The sequence below is a fragment of the Salvelinus alpinus genome, chromosome 1 (genome assembly GCF_045679555.1).
Source record: "Salvelinus alpinus chromosome 1, SLU_Salpinus.1, whole genome shotgun sequence".
Taxonomy (NCBI): domain Eukaryota; kingdom Metazoa; phylum Chordata; class Actinopteri; order Salmoniformes; family Salmonidae; genus Salvelinus; species Salvelinus alpinus.
Window position 1 is genome coordinate 116997171 of NC_092086.1, and position 24245 is coordinate 117021415.

Genomic DNA, 24245 nt, shown 5'->3' on the forward strand with positions numbered 1-24245 from the left:
GAATCATGGCCAGATTTTCCAAATGGAGGGTGAGGGAGAGCTTTGTATGCATCTCTGTGTGTGGAGTATAATTTGTCCATAGTTCTTTTCCCTCTTGTTGCACATTTAACATGTTAATAGAAATTAGGTAAAGCTGATTTAAGTTTCCGTGCATTATTAAAGTCCCCGGCTACTAGGAGCGGCGGTAACAACATTAAACATTTTTTTTTTTTTTTTGTCTTATCTAGTCCAAATGTGGCTTGATTCCACCGTTCGTGTCACTTCCAATGGGCCACTTTTATTTTGAAGGCGAAACTCAAATTCCACTATTGTGGCTATTTTCACACAGGTCCTGTTACCTATGTTTTAGTGCGCCAGACGCAATCTAGCTAGCCAGTCGGAGTTGTGATTTCTTGTCTGCTGTATTTTACATGCTTGGTAGTAGTAATATTAGCCAAAACATTTATTTCCTTTATGTTAGAAGACATAGGAAGTGTGTGTGTTCGGTGTAAAGGTAAGTGTTTCTGATAACACACAGGTGTCTTTTTGTTCTATAACTGACTAACCAACGCGTAGCGACAGCTACCCCAATCGACCGCTAACGTTAGCTAGCCAGGTTAGCAGGCTGATTGCTAATGTTATACCTAGCTAGTTTACCATTTTTGTACAACATTCAGCCAGGTATTATAGTAGCGAAGTACTGATTTAAAAAAACAAACACTTACTAGTCTAGAGAAGTGGCGAGATTTGATATCTCACGGGCTTTTCTTCAAACGTTAGCAGGCTAGAGTCATTGCTAGCTAACTGCAGAATAGTTGATAACGGCAGTCAATATCGTAAACCACCAATGACTAGTCGTCTACAGTAGATAACGCAATTCAAAGCATTTCATTTCCTTATCATAATCAACTAGTAAGACCATTGCATAATCAGGCCATTCTCAGCCTGTTGTCTTGTCTTGACTGTTTTCTTCAGGCTGCTAGCTGACACCATGGAGCCACTGACTGGTTTTATAATTCACCTCGACACAAATACCTCCAATCACCAGGAAATTGTGTTTGGGGTTTGAAATAGCTTTACTGTTTGAAAGATTGTGTTGGAGCCTCGTTTTTAATGTATAGACTGCTCTACATGGATGTAGACTAGACTTACGTAAATGTGATTGTTTACTCCGAATACTATAGGCTACCCAACCTAGCTTCGATACAACCAATATAGTTTTTACATTGTACTGGACTCTCTTGGTTGCGAAAAATGGAGACAGAAAATAACCATATTACAATATAACCGGCTTAAAATAAAAGTTTCCTGTCAACAAAGGCAAATCTACAACGAAACAAAAATTTGAAGTGCAACAATTTAAGAGTTTAGTCATTTTAAATAAATAAATTAGGCCCTAATCTATGGATTTCACATGACTGGGCAGGGGCACAGCCATGGGGGGACCTGGTAGGGCATAGGCCCACCTACTGGGGAGCCTGGCCCAGCCAATCAGAATGAGTTTTTCCTCAAAGGGTTTTATTACAGACCAAAAAACTCCTCCGTTTCATCAGCTGTCCGGGTGGCTGGTCTCAGACGATCCCACAGGTGAAGAAGAAGCCGGATGTGGAGGTCCTGGGCTGGCGTGGTTACAAGTGGTCTGCGTTTGTGAGGTCGGTTGGACATACTGCCAAATTCTCTAAAACGGCATTGGAGGCAGCATATGGTAGAGAAATTAACATAAAATTATCTGGCAACAACTCGGGTGGACATTCCTGCAGTCAGCATGCCAATTGCTCCCTCCCTCAACTTGAGACATCTGTGGTATTGTGTCGGGACAAAACAGCACATTTTTAAAGTGGGAATTTGTTGCCCCCAGCACAAGGTGCACCTGTGTAATGGCCGTGCTGTATAATCCGGCGTCTTGCCTATTTCTATTTTGCCCTGTTTATCAAACGTGTTGGAAAAACTTGTCAATAATCAACTGACTGGCTTTCTTGATGTCTATAGTATTATAATATTCTCTCGGGAATGCAATCTGGTTTCCGCTCAGGTTATGGACGTGTCACTGCAACCTTAAAGGTCCTCTATAATGTCACCAGTTCTCTTGATTATAAGCAATGTTGTGTTGCTATTGTTATTGTCTTTTTCCTTTTGATACGGTAGACCATTACATTCTTGTGGGCCGGCTAAGGAGTATTGGTGTCTCAGAGGTCTTTGGCCTGGTTTGTTAACTACCTCTCTTTGTAGCAATTGTATGATGAAGGCCTGATTCACACAGCCCAAATAAATGCTTCACATCGTTCAAGTAACAGACACATCTCAACGTCAACTGTTCAGAGGAGACTGCAATCTGAAGTGCAGTTAATTCTAATGAACTTATCCTCTGCAGCAGAGGTAACTCTGGGTCTTTCCTGTGGCGGTCCTCATGAGAGACAGTTTCATCATAGCACGTGATGATTTTTGCGACTGCAAAATGTTCCGCATTGACTGACCTTCATGTCTTAAAGTAATGATGGACTGTTGTTTCTCTCTGCTTATTTGAGCTGTTCTTGCCATAATATGGACTTGATATTTTACCAAATAGGGCTATCTTCTGTATATCACCCCTACCACAACACAACTGATTGGCTCAAACACATTAAGAAGGAAAGAAATTCCACAAATGAACTTTTAACAAGGCACACTTGTTAATTGAAATGCATTCCAGGGGACTACCTCATGAAGCTGGTTGAGAGAATGCCTTGACAGCTTAGCACACTCTTGTCGAAGGGTGGCTACTTTGAGGAATCTCATATTTTGATTTGTTTAACACTTTTTTTGGTTACTACATGATTGCAAATGTGTTATTTCATAGTTTTGATGTCTTCACTATTATTCTACAATTGTAGAAAACAGTAACAAATTAAGAAAAACTCTTGAATCGGTAGGTGTGTCCAAACTTTTGACTGATACTTTTCTTTTTTTTCAGCAGAGGAAACCGGTCCAACTCATTATGGAAGACTGCTTGCACACCTCTTCAGAGAACCTGTGTAAGTTGGTCCGCTGGGCCCACAGTCACGGCACCATCTGTGCTCTCATCCCGAACCTCAAACACCTGCTCACCGAGGGTTCCCATGGGAACCTGACCGCCATGTGGGGGTGCAGCGCAGGCCACGCCTACCACTGGCCCCTCCCAGCCACCTGCAAGACGGGCCAGAAGGTAGGCATTTCTGTCACTGCAATTTATATATATATATATATACACTGAGTGTCCAAAACATTCCACAGGGATGCTGGCCCATGTTGATTCCAATACTTCCCACAGTTGTGTCGAGTTGGCTGGATGTCATTTGGGTGGTGGACCATTCTAGATACACACAGGAAACTGTTGAGTGTGAAAACCCCAGCAACGTTGCAGTTCTTGACACACTCAAACCGCTGTGCATGGCACCTACTACCATACCCCTTTCAAAGACACTTAAATATGTTGTCTTGCCCTTTTACCGTCTGAATGGAACATACACAATCCATGTCTGTTGTCTCAGGGCTTTAAAATCCTTCTTTAACCTGTCTCCTCCCCTTCATCTACACTGATTGAAGTGGATTTAACAAGTGACATCATTAAGGGTTCATATCTTTCACCTGGATTCACCTGGTCAGTCTGTCATGGAAAGAGCAGGTGTTCTTAATGTTTTGTCCACTCAGTGTCTATGTCCTCACTTTTATATAGTATATTATTTATGTAGTATATTATTTATGTAGTATATTATGCAGTTTCTAATCTTGTTTTGACTACCTTTACTGTATGTATATTGTGTGCATTCGGAAAGTATTCAGAACACTTGACTTTTTCCACATTTTGTTACGTTACAGCCTTTGTTTTTCCCCCTCATCAATCTACACACAATTCTCCATATTGACAAAGCTAAAACTGTTTTTTTAGAAATGTTTGTACATTTATAAAATAAAGTATTCAGACCCTTTACTCAGTACTTTGTTGAAGCACCTTTGACAGCGATTACAGCCTCGAGTCTTCTTGGGTATGATGCTACAAGCTTGGCACACCTGTATTTGGGGAGTTTCTCCCATTCTTCTCTGCAGATCCTCTCAAGCTCTGTCAGGTTGGATGGGGAGCGTTGTCAGGTCTCTCCAGAGATCAGGTTCAAGTCCGGGCTCTGGCTGGGCCACTCAAGGACATTCAGAGACTTGGCTGTGTGCTTAAAGCCTGTTAGACTGGGCCGAAGGTTCACCTTCCGAGTCCCTGAGCAGGTTTTCATCAAGGATCTCTCTCTACTTTGCTTTGTTCATCTTTCCCTCGATCCTGACTAGTCTCCCAGTCCCTGCCGCTGAGAAACATCCCTACAGCATGATGCTGCCACTATGCTTCCAGGTTTTCTCCAGATGTGACCCTTGGCATTCAGGCCAAAGCGTTCAATCTCGGTTTCATCAGAACAGAGAATCTTGTTTCTCATGGTCTGAGTCTTTTAGGTGCCTTTCCGTCTGGCAACTCTGCCATAAAGGCCTGACTGGTGGAGTGCTGCAGAGATGGTTGTCCTTCTGGATGATTCTCCCATCTCCACAGAGGAGCTCTGGAGCTCTGTCAGACTGACTATCGGGCCCTTCTCCCCCCAATGACTTAGTTTGCCGGGCGGCCAGCTCTAGGAAGAGCCTTGGTGGTTCCAAACTTGTTTCAATTGAATTTACCACAGGTGGACTCCAATCAAGTTGTAGAAACATCTCAAGGATGATCAATGGAAACAGGATGCACCTGAGCTCAATTTAGAGTCTCACAGCAAAGGGTCTGAATACTTATGTAAATAAGATATTTCTGTTTAATAATTTTGAAAAACAAACAAAAATAAAACGGTTCGCTTTGCATTATGGGGTATTGCGTGTAGATTAATGAGGAAAAAACATTTATTTGATCCTTTTTAGAATAAGGCCGTAATGTAACAAAATGTGGAAAAAGGGAAGTGGTCCGAGTACTTAACGGATGCGATTTCATCAAGTCACTTCCTGGTACGTGTAAATGGTGAATAAAGGTTATTCTGAAGGAGAGGGGGGGCTGCTACCAGGACAGCCGCAGCATCAACTCAGACAGCCTCAGTCTCCAGGGAGGGGCCTCTGCCTGCCAGAGCAGCCCGGGAGGAGAGAGGTTTCTGGGCCGCTCCACCGAGGCCAAGGGGGGCGACAGCAGCCAGACCCGGGACTCGTGCGACTTCTCCAACTGCAGCGACGACAACACTGAGGAAGATGACAACATTGAGGAAGATAACCGCAACCTGTTTGATATTGTCTGCGAGTCCTCAGCCACGACGGACGAGGATGGAGACGCGGACTACGAGCCTCGTCACAGACCCAGGAAAAGGGGTCCTCTAGGGGACATACCCGGCCCCCAGGGACCAGGGTCTGAGGACAGGGGACACGGGGACAAATCAGTGAAGAAAATCAAGCAGGAGACTGCTGAGGAATATTACACAGTGCCTAAAGCCCAGCTTGCAGCAGGGGGATGTACTGACTCTGGCATGGCCTCTGACTCAGTCTCCCAGTCCTCAAAGCCTAATAACTCCCTGTCCCAGTTGTCCCTGTCCCACACCTCACCACACAAGCCCTTCCCGAAGGCTGCAGACTGTTTGGGTGGTGGTGGTGTGTCATCTCCGCTGGGGCACTCCTCTCCTCACATACGCCTGCTAGACAAACCGCTACGAGGCTCCGTCTCCAAGCCCTCCATGATGAGCGTTGGTTCCCCCAGACATCAGGACTCGTCCTCGGTGTCAACCCAGTGCCTGAGAACCCTCCCTGGGGCAGGTAGTGAGCTGTCGGAGGACCTGCTGAAGCCTGGAGGATCCGAGGGGCCCTTTGGGGACCTGACTCCTTCCTCCCCCAGTGGGATGAACTCTGACCTCCTGGGAGCAGAGACCAAAGGAGAGGTTACAGGTACAGATACATTTGACTCTTCTCTCTCTTTTCTTTCTCTCACTTTCTCTCTTTTTGTCGCGCTCTCTCTGTCCGCTTCCCTCCCTCTGCTCTTTCAAGTATATCACCACTGGTTCTGCAGTCGAACAAACAACAAATTCTCACCAAATGCACACTGAAATGTTAAATTGTACAAACATCAAGTTCACATTCCTGAGGGGTATACCTGTGAGGTTCATGGACCTAGCTACCAATTTAAATAGATTCTCTGGTACTTTTGTTTTGCTTACACAAATGAGCAGATACAGTATGTGTACCATGTCATTGCTCTGCTGTGTGTGCACACATTGGGGGAAAATGGCACCTTTTTTAAACTAGAGATTTCAATGCTTGTGTTCATTAGCATCCAACCGTTCATTAGCATCTAACCGTTCATTAGCATCCAACCGTTCATTAGCATCCAACCGCTCATTAGCATCCAACCGATCATTAGCATCCAACCGTGCATTAGCATCCAACCGTGCATTAGCATCCAACCGTTCATTAGCATCCAACCGATCATTAGCATCTAAAAAAACGATTCACAACAATACACACATCCTAAAAGTAAAAAATAATACTTAGTATTTGGTAAAGTTCTGGAGCATGTCTTTAATGAAGTGTAAATTCAAGATGATCCTGTACAAGTAGCCTATCTAGAATCTAGTTTTCACTGGGTGTAGAAAAGGTGCATTTGTGTGTCCATCTGTAGGCCTACAGTATGCAGTGAACTCAAAGAAATGGGACAGTGACACATTTTTGGATTTGAAATTATACAATGACTACGACATTGAAGTGCAGACTGTCAGCTTTAATTTGAGGGTATTTTCATCCACATCGGGTGAACCATTTAGAAATTACAGAACTTTATGTACATTGTCCCCCCCATTTTTATAGTGGACCAAAAGTATTGGGACAAATTCACTTATGCGTATTAAAGTAGTGAAAAGTTTAGTATTTGGTCCCACAACTCCATTGTGTCCTCCTCCCAGAGCACTAAGAACCTTGGCGTGATCCTGGACAACACCCTGTCGTTCTCAACTAACATCAAGGCGGTGACCCGTTCCTGTAGGTTCATGCTCTACAACATTTGCAGAGTACGACCCTGCCTCACACAGGAAGCGGCGCAGGTCCTAATCCAGGCACTTGTCATCTCCCGTCTGGATTACTGCAACTCGCTGTTGGCTGGGCTCCCTGCCTGTGCCATTAAACCCCTACAACTCATCCAGAACGCCGCAGCCCGTCTGGTGTTCAACCTTCCCAAGTTCTCTCACGTCACCCCGCTCCTCCGCTCTCTCCACTGGCTTCCAGTTGAAGCTCGCATCCGCTACAAGACCATGGTGCTTGCCTACGGAGCTGTGAGGGGAACGGCACCTCCGTACCTTCAGGCTCTGATCAGGCCCTACACCCAAACAAGGGCACTGCGTTCATCCACCTCTGGCCTGCTCGCCTCCCTACCTCTGAGGAAGTACAGTTCCCGCTCAGCCCAGGCAAAACTGTTCGCTGCTCTGGCACCCCAATGGTGGAACAAACTCCCTCACGACGCCAGGTCAGCGGAGTCAATCACCACCTTCCGGAGACACCTGAAACCCCACCTCTTTAAGGAATACCTAGGATAGGATAAAGTAATCCTTCTAACCCCCCCCCCCTTAAAAGAGTTAGATGCACTATTGTAAAGTGGTTGTTCCACTGGACATCATAAGGTGAATGCACCAATTTGTAAGTCGCTCTGGATAAGAGCATCTGCTAAATGACTTAAATGTAAATGTAATATTCATAGCAGACAATGACTACATCAGGCTAGAGACTCTACAAACTTGTTGGATGCATTTGCTGTTTGTTTTGGTTGCATTTCAGACTATTTTGTACCCAATAGAAATTAATGGTAAGTAATGTATTGTTATTTTGGAGTCACTTTCATTCTAAATAAGAATAGATTATGTTTCTAAACACTTCTACGTTAATGTGGATGCTACCATGGTTACGGATAGTCGGGAATAATGAGTGAGAAAGTTACAAACAAATATCATACACACTAGACTTGCTAAACTCTCACCATTACAATAACAGGGGACATACGTGTTTTCTTTGGGGGGGGGGGGCTGGCTGGCTGGCTATCTCTTGTGTTTTATTTCAGAGGCTTGTCTGTATTGTGTTCTGAAATGGCTACTCTGTTGCTCCTCAGTTGGGGGCCCCGTTGCGCCTCAGTTGGGGGCCCCGTTGCGCCTCAGTTGGGGGCCCCGTTGCGCCTCAGTTGGGGGCCCCGTTGCGCCTCAGTTGGGGGCCCCGTTGCGCCTCAGTTGGGGGCCCCGTTGCGCCTCAGTTGGGGGCCCCGTTGCTCCTCAGTTGGGGGCCTGCATACATTTTTGTATGTGTGGCCTCCGTGGGACTTGAACCAAAAATCTGTCGTGCTCTACTGACTGAGCCACACATCACCACACAAACATGTTTCTTTATATGAAAACTTTCAATGAGGAGGGCAAGCGCCCTAGTGAAGAGGAGGGCGCTTGCCCTCCACTTCACTAGGGCGCTTGCCCTCCACTTCACTAGGGCGCTTGCCCTCCTCTTCACCAGGGCGCTTGCCCTCCACTTCACTAGGGCGCTTGCCCTCCTCTTCACTAGGGCGCTTGCCCTCCACTTCACTAGGGCGCTTGCCCTCCTCTTCACCAGGGCGCTTGCCCTCCACTTCACTAGGGCGCTTGCCCTCCTCTTCACCAGGGCGCTTGCCCTCCACTTCACCAGGGCGCTTGCCCTCCTCTTCACTAGGGCGCTTGCCCTCCTCTTCACTAGGGCGCTTGCCCTCCTCTTCACTAGGGCGCTTGCCCTCCTCTTCACCAGGGCGCTTGCCCCCCCTCTTCACCAGGGCGCTTGCCCCCCTCTTCACCAGGGCGCTTGCCCTCCTCTTCACCAGGGCGCTTGCCCTCCTCTTCACTAGGGCGCTTGCCCCCCTCTTCACCAGGGCGCTTGCCCTCCACTTCACTAGGGCGCTTGCCCTCCTCTTCACCAGGGCGCTTGCCCTCCACTTCACTAGGGCGCTTGCCCTCCTCTTCACTAGGGCGCTTGCCCTCCACTTCACTAGGGCGCTTGCCCTCCTCTTCACCAGGGCGCTTGCCCTCCACTTCACTAGGGCGCTTGCCCTCCTCTTCACCAGGGCGCTTGCCCTCCACTTCACCAGGGCGCTTGCCCTCCTCTTCACTAGGGCGCTTGCCCTCCTCTTCACTAGGGCGCTTGCCCTCCTCTTCCTTAGGGCGCTTGCCCTCCTCTTCACCAGGGCGCTTGCCCCCCCTCTTCACCAGGGCGCTTGCCCCCCTCTTCACCAGGGCGCTTGCCCTCCTCTTCACCAGGGCGCTTGCCCTCCTCTTCACTAGGGCGCTTGCCCCCCTCTTCACCAGGGCGCTTGCCCTCCTCTTCACCAGGGCGCTTGCCCTCCTCTTCACTAGGGCGCTTGCCCCCCCACTTCACCAGGGCGGTTGCCCTCTTCACCAGGGCGCTTGCCCTCCTCTTCACCAGGGCGCTTGCCCTCCTCTTCACCAGGGCGCTTGCCCTCCTCTTCACTAGGGCGCTTGCCCCCCCACTTCACCAGGGCGGTTGCCCTCTTCACCAGGGCGGTTGCCCTCTTCACCAGGGCGCTTGCCCTCCTCTTCACCAGGGCGCTTGCCCTCCACTTCACTAGGGCGCTTGCCCTCCTCTTCACCAGGGCGCTTGCCCTCCTCTTCACTAGGGCGCTTGCCCTCCACTTCACTAGGGCGCTTGCCCTCCTCTTCACCAGGGCGCTTGCCCTCCACTTCACTAGGGCGCTTGCCCTCCTCTTCACCAGGGCGCTTGCCCTCCACTTCACCAGGGCGCTTGCCCTCCTCTTCACTAGGGCGCTTGCCCTCCTCTTCACTAGGGCGCTTGCCCTCTTCACTAGGGCGCTTGCCCTCCTCTTCACCAGGGCGCTTGCCCCCCCTCTTCACCAGGGCGCTTGCCCCCCTCTTCACCAGGGCGCTTGCCCTCCTCTTCACCAGGGCGCTTGCCCTCCTCTTCACTAGGGCGCTTGCCCCCCTCTTCACCAGGGCGCTTGCCCTCCTCTTCACCAGGGCGCTTGCCCTCCTCTTCACTAGGGCGCTTGCCCCCCCACTTCACCAGGGCGGTTGCCCTCTTCACCAGGGCGCTTGCCCTCCTCTTCACCAGGGCGCTTGCCCTCCTCTTCACCAGGGCGCTTGCCCTCCTCTTCACTAGGGCGCTTGCCCCCCCACTTCACCAGGGCGGTTGCCCTCTTCACCAGGGCGGTTGCCCTCTTCACCAGGGCGCTTGCCCTCCTCTTCACCAGGGCGCTTGCCCTCCACTTCACTAGGGCGCTTGCCCTCCTCTTCACCAGGGCGCTTGCCCTCCACTTCACTAGGGCGCTTGCCCTCCTCTTCACTAGGGCGCTTGCCCTCCACTTCACTAGGGCGCTTGCCCTCCTCTTCACCAGGGCGCTTGCCCTCCACTTCACCAGGGCGCTTGCCCTCCTCTTCACCAGGGCGCTTGCCCTCCACTTCACTAGGGCGCTTGCCCTCCTCTTCACTAGGGCGCTTGCCCTCCTCTTCACTAGGGCGCTTGCCCTCCTCTTCACTAGGGCGCTTGCCCTCCTCTTCACTAGGGCGCTTGCCCTCCTCTTCACCAGGGCGCTTGCCCCCCCTCTTCACCAGGGCGCTTGCCCCCCTCTTCACCAGGGCGCTTGCCCTCCTCTTCACCAGGGCGCTTGCCCTCCTCTTCACCAGGGCGCTTGCCCCCCTCTTCACCAGGGCGCTTGCCCCCCTCTTCACCAGGGCGCTTGCCCTCCTCTTCACCAGGGCGCTTGCCCTCCTCTTCACTAGGGCGCTTGCCCCCCCACTTCACTAGGGCGCTTACCCCCCCACTTCACCAGGGCGCTTGCCCTCTTCACCAGGGCGCTTGCCCTCCTCTTCACCAGGGCGCTTGCCCTCCTCTTCACCAGGGCGCTTGCCCTCCTCTTCACTAGGGCGCTTGCCCCCCCACTTCACCAGGGCGGTTGCCCTCCTCTTCACCAGGGCGCTTGCCCTCTTCACTAGGGCGGTTGCCCTCCTCTTCACCAGGGCGCTTGCCCTCCTCTTCACCAGGGCGCTTGCCCTCCTCTTCACCAGGGCGCTTGCCCTCCTCTTCACCAGGGCGCTTGCCCTCCTCTTCACCAGGGCGCTTGCCCTCCTCTTCACCAGGGCGCTTGCCCTCCTCTTCACCAGGGCGCTTGCCCCCCTCTTCACCAGGGCGCTTGCCCCCCTCTTCACTAGGGCGCTTGCCCCCCTCTTCACTAGGGCGGTTGCGGTGACCGTACTACCGCCATACCGGCGGTCACGAGTCATGAAGGCAGTCAAATTCCACATGACCGCTTAGTCACGGTAATTAGGCTTCTACAAGCTCTGATGCTGCTGCCAGTCATTAGTAGCATACTCAACTTGCTAACTGCCTGGTACTCGGCACTCTATTGTCCCTCTAATCACTTTGACTTCAATGCAAATGTAATGGAGAATCTAATCAAACACTTCATGAGCTCATGTTGTGCAACATTTCTATAGGCTATGCAATTGCTTGATAAAACAGAGTGATGGCCTCTATTAAAAAGAGGAGGATCAGCTTTCTATAGGCTAGGCCTACTATATTTATTTCTCAACTTTCCTAATATGAAGCACATTGCTTATATTTACAGCAGGAGTATAGCCTACCTGGCTGACATGAAAATCAACCATGTGAAAGCGTCCTCCATTCGCTATTTAAGGGCAGGTAGCCTAGTGGTTAGAGTGTAGGGGCGGCAGCGTAGCCTAGTGGTTAGAGCGTAGGCGCGGCAGCGTAGCCTAGTGGTTAGAGCGTAGGCGCGGCAGCGTAGCCTAGTGGTTAGAGCGTAGGCGCGGCAGCGTAGCCTAGTGGTTAGAGCATTGGACTAGTAACCGAAAGGTTGCAAGATCGAATCCCTGAGCTGACAAGGTAAAAATCTGTCGTTCTGCCCCTGAACAAGGCAGTTAACCCACTGTTCCTAGGCCGTCATTGAAAATAAGAATTTGTTCTTAACTGACTTGCCAAGTTAAATAAAGATAAAAACATTTGTAAACATTTTTTCCCCCCTGCCACTGTTTCGATACAGGTGCATGGTAATGGTCCATTCTAAATAAATAAATAATGTCATACATATATTGTACTTTGGGGGACAGTAGATTGACATAAGCTAGTGCTTTTGCTGTTCGTTAGGCCTGCTCATCTTGTTGGCTGACCGAAAAGTAAATGTGGACAGTTCTTCCAATATCTTCAATATGCACCTCTGAATTGGATCAGGACGCTCGCAGTTGCGTTCCTGATGTGTCTGTCTTCACTTGTAGCCTGTGAGAAAGACCCGATCACCTGATGGAGCACTCGGGGAGAAGGACACAACAGCCACTGGCCGCTAATCGGCATGGATTTGTTTGGGGTGATTTACGGCCACACAAAGGGGATGCCGCCGGGAAATTCTAGGCATTATCAAGTGTTTGTCAAATTGTGAATGAGTGACTGTACAACCGCTCAACACAGAATAGCCGCATGAGGGCACTCCCTCAAATCAAATGTATTTATAAAGCCCTTCTTACATCAGCTGATGTCACAAAGTGCTGTACAGAAACCCAGCCTAAAACCCCAAACAGCAAGCAATGCAGGTGTAGAAGCACGGTGGCCAGCTTAAACTCCCTAGAAAGGCCAAAACCTAGGAAGAAGCCTGGTTCCTCTCTAGGTTATGAGGGGTGGGCCAGTCCTCTTCTGGCTGTGCTGGGTGGAGATTATAACAGAACATGGCCAAGATGTTCAAATGTTCATAGATGACCAGCATGGTCAAATAATAATAATCACAGTAGTTGTCGAGGGTGCAGCAAGTCAGCACCTCAGGAGTAAATGTCAGTTGGCTTTTCATAGCCGATCATTGAGAGTATCTCTACCGCTCCTGCTGTCTCTAGAGAGTTGAAAACAGCAGGTCTGGGACAGGTAGCACGTCCGGTGAACAGGTCAGGGTTCCATAGCCGCAGGCTAATCATTTGGAGAAAATATCCCTCCTATTTTATAATATAAAATAATGCCACATAATTATAAGCAAATCTTGTCTGCTAAATGAACTAGTGTAGCCCACAACAAAATGTAGATGTTCCCAAGGTCTGCGTCAGTGGCTTGTAGGCTATGTGTGGAAGCCAGGCCATGCTAAATGTGTTTATGTTAGTTAACGGTAAATTACCGTGAAGACCAACAGTTATTTGCCGGCTGACTAAATTTAGTGGCTGCCAAATCCCTACCCCCTATATAGTGCACTACTGTTGACCAAGCCCTGGTTAAAAGTAGTGCACTATATAGGGAATAGGGTGCCATTTGGGATGCAGATATGACTGGTGTTTTACTCTAGACATGTATTTATTGAATCAGTAGGTCAACATGTATGTAAAGTTGGTATTAATTTTGGTCCCACAGCGTACGTCCTCCACTGCCATGGATGGACATCGATCGTCCAAACTGAAGAAAGCTCTTCTCCCCCTTCTCTCTCCTTCCCTCTCCCCTTCTCTTTCCCTCTTCCCTCTCCCCTTCTCTCTCTCTCTCCCTCTTCCCTTCTCCTTCTCCTCCCCTTCTCTCTCCCTCTTCCCTTCTCCTTCTCCTCCCCTTCTCTCTCCCTCCTCCCTTCCCCTTCTCTCTCCCTCTTCCCTTCTCTCTCCCTCTCCCCTTCTCCTCCCCTTCTCTCTCCCTCTTCCCTTCTCTCTCCCTCTTCTCCTCTCCTTCCTCCCCTTCTCTCAGTGAGTACAGTCTGAGCATGTGTCAGAGGATAATCATTATTACATGTCCTGATGACTTTAGACAGGTCCTGCCACACTGCTACATTACCTTCTTTATCACCAATGACTAATGGTAAAAGGGTTGAATGTATGTTGCACTGAAATAAATGGTAATTCCTCCTCGATGGTGTCAAGAAATGTCTTTATAGATACGGTGCATTCAGAAAGCCATGACTTCTTCCACATTTTGTTACGTTACAGCCTAATTCTAAAATGTATTAAATTGTATTTTTTCCCCCTCATCAATCTATACACAATACCCCCTAATGACAAAGCAAAAACAGGTTTTTAATTAGTCTTTTAAAATGATAAAATGATAAACTGATAAAAAAATGATAAACTTGGATTAGCTAACACAACACAATGTAGTAACCAAACAAATGTTAAACAAACCACAATTATATTTTATAAGTGACACTATTTAGTCTCTTTACAATGTGTTTGTTTTGGGTTTTTATGCGCTTGATTATTTCTCGAATGAAAAATGCTATACAAGTTAAATGTATTATTTTGTAAACGGTATAGTCTTCCTGTCTCTGTTCCATCAGTGCGTCCTCCTCTCTATGAGGTCGAGCGTCTGCGTGCGTTGCTGAGTGTGGAGCGGAGCCGCAGTGAGCAGATGGGAGAGACCATCTCTAGTCTGAAACAGGACAAGGAGCTGCTGCAGCAGGAACTCACTAAGAAGGCTGAATTAATATGTGACTTCCTGCAAGACCAGCTACGACCAGGTACGCTCCTCTCATCCCCCCCCCCCAGGTACGCTCCTCTCATCCCCCCCCAGGTACGCTCCTCTCATTCCCCCCCCCCCAGGTACGCTCCTCTCATCCCCCCCCAGGTACGCTCCTCTCATTCCCCCCCCCCCAGGTACGCTCCTCTCAATCCCCCCCCAGGTGCGCTCCTCTCATTCCCCCCCCCCCAGGTACGCTCCTCTCATCCCCCCCCCCCCCCAGGTACGCTCCTCTCATCCCCCCCAGGTGCGCTCCTCTCATTCCTCCCCCAGGTACGCTCCTCTCATCCCCCCCTCCCCCAGGTACGCTCCTCTCATCCCCCCCCCTCCCCCAGATACGCTCCTCTCATCCCCCCCCCTCCCCCAGGTACGCTCCTCTCATCCCCCCCCTCCCCCAGGTACGCTCCTCTCATCCCCCCCCTCCCCCAGGTACGCTCCTCTCATCCCCCCCCTCCCCCAGGTACGCTCCTCTCATCCCACCCCTCCCCCAGGTACGCTCCTCTCATCCCCCCCCTCCCCCAGGTACGCTCCTCTCATCCCACCCCTCCCCCAGGTACGCTCCTCTCATTCCGCCCCCCCCCCCCCCCACCAGGTACGCTCCTCTCATTCCCCCCCCCAGGTACTCTCCGATCTTACTGGTGCGTTAAATGCACATATATAGACTTTAATAGAATTTAGAAAACTATCTTTAATTGTTTTATTACATTTAGTTGACTTTTTTGTATTTACCCAATCAGAGTAGAACAGTGATTGAGAGGGCACTAATGTGAGGAATGATCCACTTCTCAGACAGAGACCCAATGGAAGATAACGACTGACGAGACAGCTGAGATAAACAGTAGCCTTTTAATTTCTTCTTTTCCCTTTAGAGAAAAGGTGTGGTCATTCATCCAGCCAGATGGAGGTGGGGCTGGGCAGCTCCACCCACATGGGGGTGGGGTTCTCTGACGAGGGCGTGGTATTTGAGAACTCGGCCCTGTTCGAAAGCTTTGAGGAAGTGGAGCTCCACCCCCTTGACCGACACAGGGTGATGAAGAGCTCCAAGAGGAGCAGAGATGGAGAGAACACACGAGTCAGGAGTAAGTACTGTAGATGGCCCTTAAACAGAGTCGGGAGTACAGTACTGTAGATGGCCCTTAAACAGAGTCGGGAGTACAGTACTGTAGATGTCCCTTAAACAGAGTCGGGAGTACAGTACTGTAGATGTCCCTTAAACAGAGTCGGGAGTACAGTACTGTAGATGGCCCTTAAACAGAGTCGGGAGTACAGTACTGTAGATGGCCCTTAAACAGAGTCGGGAGTACAGTACTGTAGATGGCCCTTAAACAGAGTCGGGAGTACAGTACTGTAGATGGCCCTTAAACAGAGTCAGGAGTAAGTACTGTAGATGGCCCTTAAACAGGGTCAGGAGTAAGTACTGTAGATGGCCCTTAAACAGAGTCGGGAGTACAGTACTGTAGATGGCCCTTAAACAGAGTCGGGAGTAAGTACTGTAGATGGCCCTTAAACAGAGTCGGGAGTAAGTACTGTAGATGGCCCTTAAACAGAGTCGGGAGTACAGTACTGTAGATGGCCCTTAAACAGAGTCGGGAGTACAGTACTGTAGATGGCCCTTAAACAGAGTCGGGAGTACAGTACTGTAGATGGCCCTTAAACAGAGTCGGGAGTGCAGTACTGTAGATGGCCCTTAAACAGAGTCAGGAGTAAGTACTGTAGATGGCCCTTAAACAGGGTCAGGAGTAAGTACTGTAGATGGCCCTTAAACAGAGTCGGGAGTACAGTACTGTAGATGGCCCTTAAACAGAGTCGGGAGTAAGTACTGTAGATGGCCCTTAAACAGAGTCGGGAGTACAGTACTGTAGATGGCCCTTAAACAGAGTCGGGAGTACAGTACTGTAGATGGCCCTTAAACAGAGTCGGGAGTACAGTACTGTAGATGTCCCTTAAACAGAGTCGGGAGTACAGTACTGTAGATGTCCCTTAAACAGAGTCGGGAGTACAGTACTGTAGATGGCCCTTAAACAGAGTCGGGAGTACAGTACTGTAGATGGCCCTTAAACAGAGTCGGGAGTACAGTACTGTAGATGGCCCTTAAACAGAGTCGGGAGTACAGTACTGTAGATAGCCCTTAAACAGAGTCGGGAGTACAGTACTGTAGATGGCCCTTAAACAGAGTCGGGAGTACAGTACTGTAGATGGCCCTTAAACAGAGTCGGGAGTACAGTACTGTAGATGGCCCTTAAACAGAGTCGGGAGTACAGTACTGTAGATAGCCCTTAAACAGAGTCAGGAGTAAGTACTGTAGATGGCCCTTAAACAGCATTGTCCTCTGTCAGGCGGTCAACATCCTCATTATCCCTCACCTGAAAAATAAAGAGTTGGGCAGACAGCATTTTAAACATAAATGAGTTTGTCTTGGTAGTTTTAACAAACTACCAAGACAAACTCCTCTTATCTCTCTCTCCCCAGTGAAGAACGTGGTGGGCGTCATCGCCAGGTACATGGCGGCCCTGCAGGAGTTCAGACGCAGCGTCTCCATGAAGGTGGCGTTTGACCGCGTGGGCGTCGACCGGAACACCATCTCACGGACGGCGGCCATCGCCGAGCTGAGCCTGGCTGCTCCGGAGGTTTGTAATTCCTTTGGACTGTCCGGCTACGAGACTTTATAATATCTTTATTATGAGCAGGCGTTGATGATGTGCTGCCTTTTATTAAGCGTAGTCCTAGCGAATCTCCATTTTGGAAATCAATTTGAGTCCTGAATCTGTCAACGGTAAACTATTATTGGTGTTTTTAATGTATCTTATCCTAGGTGTTCCACGCCCTGCCGCCGTGGGACGAGAAGGAGGAGACGCTGGCTCACTACGCCCACCGCTGCCGGCTGGCCATGGACGACACCATCAGAGCCAAGATCAAAACCATGAAAACCAAGGGAGACCTGCTGCCTATAGTCAGCAAATAACACCGGACTGAGGGGCGCGTCCTATGGGACGGGGACTGAGGGGCGCGTCCTATGAGACGGGGACTGAGGGGCGCGTCCTATGGGACGGGGACTGAGGGGCGCGTCCTATGAGACGGGGACTGAGGGGCGCGTCCTATGGGACGGGGACTGAGGGGCGCGTCCTATGGGACGGGGACTGAGGGGCGCGTCCTATGGGACGGGGACTGAGGGGCGCGTCCTATGGGACGGGGACTGAGGGGCGCGTCCTATGGGACGGGGACTGAGGGGCGCGTCCTATGGGACGGGGACTGAGGGGCGCGTCCTATGAGACGGGGACTGAGGGGCGCAGGGACATTGGCTGTGCGCGATAGATCACCTGCTGGATGTTAATGAACGGCGGCGATTCAACATGTAGAATCATCTGGAAATGAACAGAAAACGGCAGCTAATGTCCTGTAGTCAGAGGAGACGGGACGGACGGACGTTCCTGTAGTCAGAGGAGACGGGACGGACGGACGTTCCTGTAGTCAGGAGACGGGACCGACGGACGTTCCTGTAGTCAGAGGAGACGGGACCCGACGGACGTTCCTGTAGTCAGAGGAGATGGGGCCGACGGACGTTCCTGTAGTCAGAGGAGATGGGACCCGACGGACGTTCCTGTAGTCAGAGGAGATGGGACCGACGGACGTTCCTGTAGTCAGAGGAGATGGGACCTGACGGACGTTCCTGTAGTCAGAGGAGACGGGACCGACGGACGTTCCTGTAGTCAGAGGAGACGGGACCCGACGGACGTTCCTGTAGTCAGAGGAGACGGGACCCGACGGACGTTCCTGTAGTCAGAGGAGACGGGACGGACGGACGTTCCTGTAGTCAGAGGAGACGGGACGGACGGACGTTCCTGTAGTCAGAGGAGATGGGACCGACGTTCCTGTAGTCAGAGGAGATGGGACCGACGTTCCTGTAGTCAGAGGAGATGGGACCGACGTTCCTGTAGTCAGAGGAGATGGGACCGACGGACGTTCCTGTAGTCAGAGGAGACGGGGCCGACGGACGTTCCTGTAGTCAGAGGAGACGGGACCGACGAACGTTCCTGTAGTCAGAGGAGATGGGACCGACGGACGTTCCTGTAGTCAGAGGAGATGGGACCGACGTTCCTGTAGTCAGAGGAGATGGGACCGACGTTCCTGTAGTCAGAGGAGACGGGACCGACGGACGTTCCTGTAGTCAGAGGAGACGGGACCGACGGACGTTCCTGTAGTCAGAGGAGACGGGACCGACGAACGTTCCTGTAGTCAGAGGAGACGGGACCCGACGGACGTTCCTGTAGGTGCATCTTGTCCTCATGATAGTCTGGCCCCAGATCTGTCAGTTTGTAATGTCTCGTCAAGTTGGCACAACCCACAGGCTAGTCCTATGATGCCCTGTGGTTGTCATGGGGATGTGATTTGGCACCGATGCCTTTTCAAAACAAGGGATCTGTCCTTTATGCTCCATTCCACGTCTGTCCACCCCAACCACCAATGATAACACACACACACACACTATGTAGGCTGCACACTTGACTGTCATTAAAAAACATTGTTGTACACACAAATGGTTGATTTTGTTGTTCATCATTACTGTAATGGTTGACTATGTGAAAAATGAATTCTGATTATTGGATGATGTATTAATGCTTAGATGTTTAAAAAAAAAAAATCTTTAGAAGAGAAACCTTTGGAAAAGACTATTCAAATAAGAATCTTATTTTAGTAGAAAAACCTCAGGAAAATACTTTTATTTTTAATTAATGTCGATCTTTTCACAATACTGACGTTTACAAATTATATTCTTGAAGTGTTTCTCGACTCCTGACCCTACTACACTGGGACTGTCACGGGGTAGTATGTCCGTGTAAGTATGTGCAAATGCGTAAGATCTTTCCAACTATTGATTATGAATGGTTATAACCTGGTATGAATGGCTATAACACTTCAGTAGTCTGAAACATCTTTTTATTTTTTAAACATTGGAACAGAGTTCTAGAAGCATGTGGACGTCTGCATCACTATGGCAACAGAACATCGTGTGTTCCAAAATGGCACCCTACATAGTGTACTGGTCAAAAGTAGTGCACTATTACGGGAATATTATGCAATTTGGGACGCAATTGATCAGTTAATCATCAGTTAATCATCATCGTTATTAAACGGGAGACTTCAACAAGAAGAAACATTCGTTGTTGCACATGTAAAATGCACTGCAACTAACAGTTCTCAATTCTCTTTCCTCATGATTAAAGTCCCTTCTGTTCTGTGTAAGGTATGATACTGCAAGGCCTCAATACTACAACACTGCAGTATAAAATGCATTCATCCACAAGATTTGATCAACATTCTGATGAACTGCTTCCCTGAGTTTACTGTGTTCCAAATGACACCCTATTCCCTATATAGTGCACTACTTTAGACCAGAGCCCTATGGAACCCTATTCCCTATTATAGTGCACTACTTTAGACCAGAGCCCTATGGAACCCTATTCCCTATTATAGTACACTACTTTAGACCAGAGCCCTATGGAACCCTATTCCCTATATAGTGCACTATTTTGACCAGGGTAATATGGTGCCATTGATCACCAGAGGCTCTGTCTGGCTCATTTGTTTTGACAGAGATGGAGAGAGACAGGAGGAGGCTGAAGCAGCTGACCGGTTTGAGCAGAACGAGAAGCCGCAGCACCCAGACAGCTCTCCGTAACGTCAGAGACTTCCTGGTGTCCAAGTATCCATCAGCCTCCCCTGCACGTTATTTACAAAATCAAGAGAGACCCTTACTGTTTTGTACTGGTATCAGAGACCCTTACAGTTTTGTACTGGCATCAGAGACCCTTACAGTTTTGTACTGGCATCGGAGACCCTTACTGTTTTGTCCTGGCATCAGAGACCCTTACAGTTTTGTACTGGCATCAGAGACCCTTACTGTTTTGTACTGGCATCAGAGACCCTTACTGTTTTGTACTGGCATCAGAGACCCTTACTGTTTTGTACTGGCATCAGAGACCCTTACTGTTTTGTCCTGGCATCAGAGACCCTTACAGTTTTGTACTGGCATCAGAGACCCTTACTGTTTTGTACTGGCATCAGAGACCCTTACTGTTTTGTACTGGCATCAGAGACCCTTACAGTTTTGTACTGGCATCAGAGACCCTTACTGTTTTGTCCTGGCATCAGAGACCCTTACTGTTTTGTACTGGCATCAGAGACCCTTACTGTTTTGTACTGGCATCAGAGACCCTTACTGTTTTGTACTGGCATCAGAGACCCTTACAGTTTTGTACTGGCATCAGAGACCCTTACTGTTTTGTACTGGCATCAGAGACCCTTACAGTTTTGTACTGGCATCAGAGACCCTTACTGTTTTGTACTGGCATCAGAGACCCTTACTGTTTTGTACTGGCATCAGAGACCCTTACTGTTTTGTCCTGGCATCAGAGACCCTTACAGTTTTGTACTGGCATCAGAGACCCTTACTGTTTTGTACTGGCATCAGAGACCCTTACAGTTTTGTACTGGCATCAGAGACCCTTACTGTTTTGTACTGGCATCAGAGACCCTTACTGTTTTGTACTGGCATCAGAGACCCTTACTGTTTTGTACTGGCATCAGAGACCCTTACTGTTTTGTACTGGCATCAGAGACCCTTACTGTTTTGTACTGGCATCAGAGACCCTTACTGTTTTGTACTGGCATCAGAGACCCTTACTGTTTTGTACTGGCATCAGAGACCCTTACTGTTTTGTACTGGCATCAGAGACCCTTACTGTTTTGTACTGGCATCAGAGACCCTTACTGTTTTGTACTGGCATCAGAGACCCTTACAGTTTTGTACTGGCATCAGAGACCCTTACTGTTTTGTACTGGCATCAGAGACCCTTACTGTTTTGTCCTGGCATCAGAGACCCTTACTGTTTTGTACTGGCATCAGAGACCCTTACAGTTTTGTACTGGCATCAGAGACCCTTACTGTTTTGTACTGGCATCAGAGACCCTTACAGTTTTGTACTGACATTATTTTAAATGAGAATGTATTTTTTTGTGACTTATGTTCTCTTGTATCTAATATAGCATCTTATGTGTGAATGATGCTGTAATGTTTAATAGTGTCTCTACATCTTCTCTGACTTGCCACAGCTGAAGTTCCCTCTGGGAATTTAAAAAAAATGTTATTCTGCCCAGCCAGCTGGACTCCTGCATGGCCTCCTCCTTCAGGGACGCCAGGCAGAAGGACGGCTCGGAGTATGAAGCCAACAGCCTGGCCTCCTCCTTCAGGGACGCCAGGCAGAAGGACGGCTCGGAGCATGAAGCCAACAGCCTGGCCTCCTCCTTCAGGGACGCCAGGCAGAAGGACGGCTGGGAGCATGAAGCCAACAGCCTGGCCTCCTCCTTCAGGGACGCCAGGCAGAAGGACGGCTGGGAGCATGACCCCAACAGCCTGGCCTCCTCCTTCAGGGACGCCAGGTAGAAGGACGGCTCGGAGTATGAACCCAGCAGCCTGGTTGGCCTCCTCCTTCAGGGACGCCAGGCAGAAGGACGGCTGGGAGCATGAAGCCAACAGCCTGGCCTCCTCCTTCAGGGACGCCAGGTAGAAGGAAGGCTGGGAGCATGAAGCCAACAGCCTGGCCTCCTCCTTCAGGGACGCCAGGCAGAAGGACGGCTGGGAGCATGAAGCCAACAGCCTGGCCTCCTCCTTCAGGGACGCCAGGCAGAAGGACGGCTGGGAGCATGACCCCAACAGCCTGGCCTCCTCCTTCAGGGACGCCAGGTAGAAGGACGGCTCGGAGTATGAACCCAGCAGCCTGGTTGGCCTCCTCCTTCAGGGACGCCAGGCAGAAGGACGGCTGGGAGCATGACGCCAACAGCCTGGCCTCCTCCTTCAGGGACGACAGGCAGAAGGACGGCTCGGAGCATGAAGCCAACAGCCTGGCCTCCTCCTCCAGGGACGCCAGGTAGAAGGACGGCTCGGAGCATGAAGCCAACAGCCTGCTCAACTACCAGTGTGGTCTGGAGTGCTACCTGAAGGAGCAGCATTACAGCTAATCAAAATCAAATGTTATTTGTCACCAAATGACTTTACCATGAAATGCTTATGTATGAGCCCTTTCCCAAACAATGCAGTTATTAACAAAATAATAACGAGGCTTTATACAGGCCATAGACGGGTTATAGACGGGTTATAGACAGGCCATAGACGGGTTATAGGCAGGTTATATACAGGCCATAGACAGGTTATAGACAGGCCATAGACAAGCTATACACAAGGAGTACCGGTACAGAGTCAGTGTACTGGGGTACAAGGTAGTTGGGGTGATTGTGTACATGTAGGTAATTGATTGAAGTACTATGTACATGTAGGTTATTGATTGAAGTACTATGTACATGTAGGTAATTGATTGAAGTACTATGTACATGTAGGTTATTGATTGAAGTACTATGTACATGTAGGTTATTGATTGAAGTACTATGTACATGTAGGTTATTGATTGAAGTACTATGTACATGTAGGTAATTGATTGAAGTACTATGTACATGTAGGTTATTGATTGAAGTACTATGTACATGTAGGTAATTGATTGAAGTACTATGTACATGTAGGTTATTGATTGAAGTACTATGTACATGTAGGTTATTGATTGAAGTACTATGTACATGTAGGTTATTGATTGAAGTACTATGTACATGTAGGTTATTGATTGAAGTACTATGTACATGTAGGTTATTGATTGAAGTACTATGTACATGTAGGTTATTGATTGAAGTACTATGTACATGTAGGTTATTGATTGAAGTACTATGTACATGTAGGTAATTGATTGAAGTACTATGTACATGTAGGTAATTGATTGAAGTACTATGTACATGTAGGTTATTGATTGAAGTACTATGTACATGTAGGTTATTGATTGAAGTACTATGTACATGTAGGTAATTGATTGAAGTACTATGTACATGTAGGTTATTGATTGAAGTACTATGTACATGTAGGTTATTGATTGAAGTACTATGTACATGTAGGTTAGGGTGTCTAGTTTGAGAAACAGATTCCTCACAAGTCCTCAACTGGCAGCTTCATTAAATATTACCCATAAAACACCAGTCTCAACGTCAACAGTGAAGAGGCGACTCCGGGATGCTGACCTTCTAGACAGAGTTCCTCTGTCCAGTCTCAACGTCAACAGTGAAGAGGCGACTCCGGGATGCTGGCCTTCTAGACAGAGTTCCTCTGTCCAGTCTCAACGTCAACAGTGAAGAGGCGACTCCGGGATGCTGACCTTCTAGACAGAGTTCCTCTGTCCAGTCTCAACGTCAACAGTGAAGAGGCGACTCCGGGATGCTGGCCTTCTAGACAGAGTTCCTCTGTCCAGTCTCAACGTCAACAGTGAAGAGGCGACTCCGGGATGCTGGCCTTCTAGACAGAGTTCCTCTGTCCAGTCTCAACGTCAACAGTGAAGAGGCGACTCCGGGATGCTGGCCTTCTAGACAGAGTTCCTCCATGTTTTAATGATAGCTAATCTATGTTCATAGTTCCATGTTATAACCTCAGTTTGCCAATCCCTAAGTAAAGGTCCAAATGTTGGTGGTGTTGACTTTATTATGTGATTATGCCTTAATGTATAAAAATGTTACAAAAAAATAACAACAAATTGTCTTTGACTTGTTAAACCACATGGATGTACGGTGCACTCTACCACACACAGACTGAAACAATACGACCCTTATCTTCAACAAACAATGAGACCTTGTTCAAAAAAAGAGAGAGAAACGTACAACAAAGAGTCTGTTGTCACTTGTGTTGTTGGTCTCTGCTCTGGGATGAAGTTTCCCCCGGGTAC

At 49.0% G+C, this 24245-nt stretch overlaps 1 protein-coding gene and 1 pseudogene across 2 annotated transcripts; both read left to right on the forward strand.

Annotated features, from left to right (window-relative positions):
* Positions 1 to 347: 347 nt before the first annotated feature.
* Positions 348 to 18971, forward strand: LOC139539617 (uncharacterized). Of its 2 annotated transcripts, none has more exons than XM_071342719.1 (7): positions 348 to 493; positions 2930 to 3160; positions 4983 to 5877; positions 14258 to 14437; positions 15306 to 15515; positions 16906 to 17063; positions 17249 to 18971. In XM_071342719.1, exons 2-7 carry the CDS (start codon positions 2954 to 2956, stop codon positions 17396 to 17398), a joined length of 1800 nt encoding a protein of 599 aa, XP_071198820.1. In that variant the 5' UTR covers positions 348 to 493; positions 2930 to 2953; the 3' UTR covers positions 17399 to 18971. The 2 variants fall into 2 exon arrangements, with proteins under 2 accessions (XP_071198820.1, XP_071198829.1); XM_071342728.1 differs by having other exon boundaries at positions 358 to 493; positions 2933 to 3160.
* A 2910-nt stretch (positions 18972 to 21881) lies between these two features.
* Positions 21882 to 22583, forward strand: LOC139539625 (uncharacterized; annotated as a pseudogene).
* The last annotated feature ends 1662 nt before the right edge of the window (positions 22584 to 24245 follow it).

Bases quoted from the DNA above. Each gene is read 5' to 3' on its own strand.
- LOC139539617 (XM_071342719.1), top strand. From the start codon at position 2,954: ATGGAAGACTGCTTGCACACCTCTTCAGAGAACCTGTGTAAGTTGGTC. The intron at 15,516-16,905 runs GTAAGTACTGTA...CTCTCTCCCCAG, and splicing joins AGAGAACACACGAGTCAGGA to TGAAGAACGTGGTGGGCGTC. The intron at 17,064-17,248 runs GTTTGTAATTCC...ATCTTATCCTAG, and splicing joins TGAGCCTGGCTGCTCCGGAG to GTGTTCCACGCCCTGCCGCC.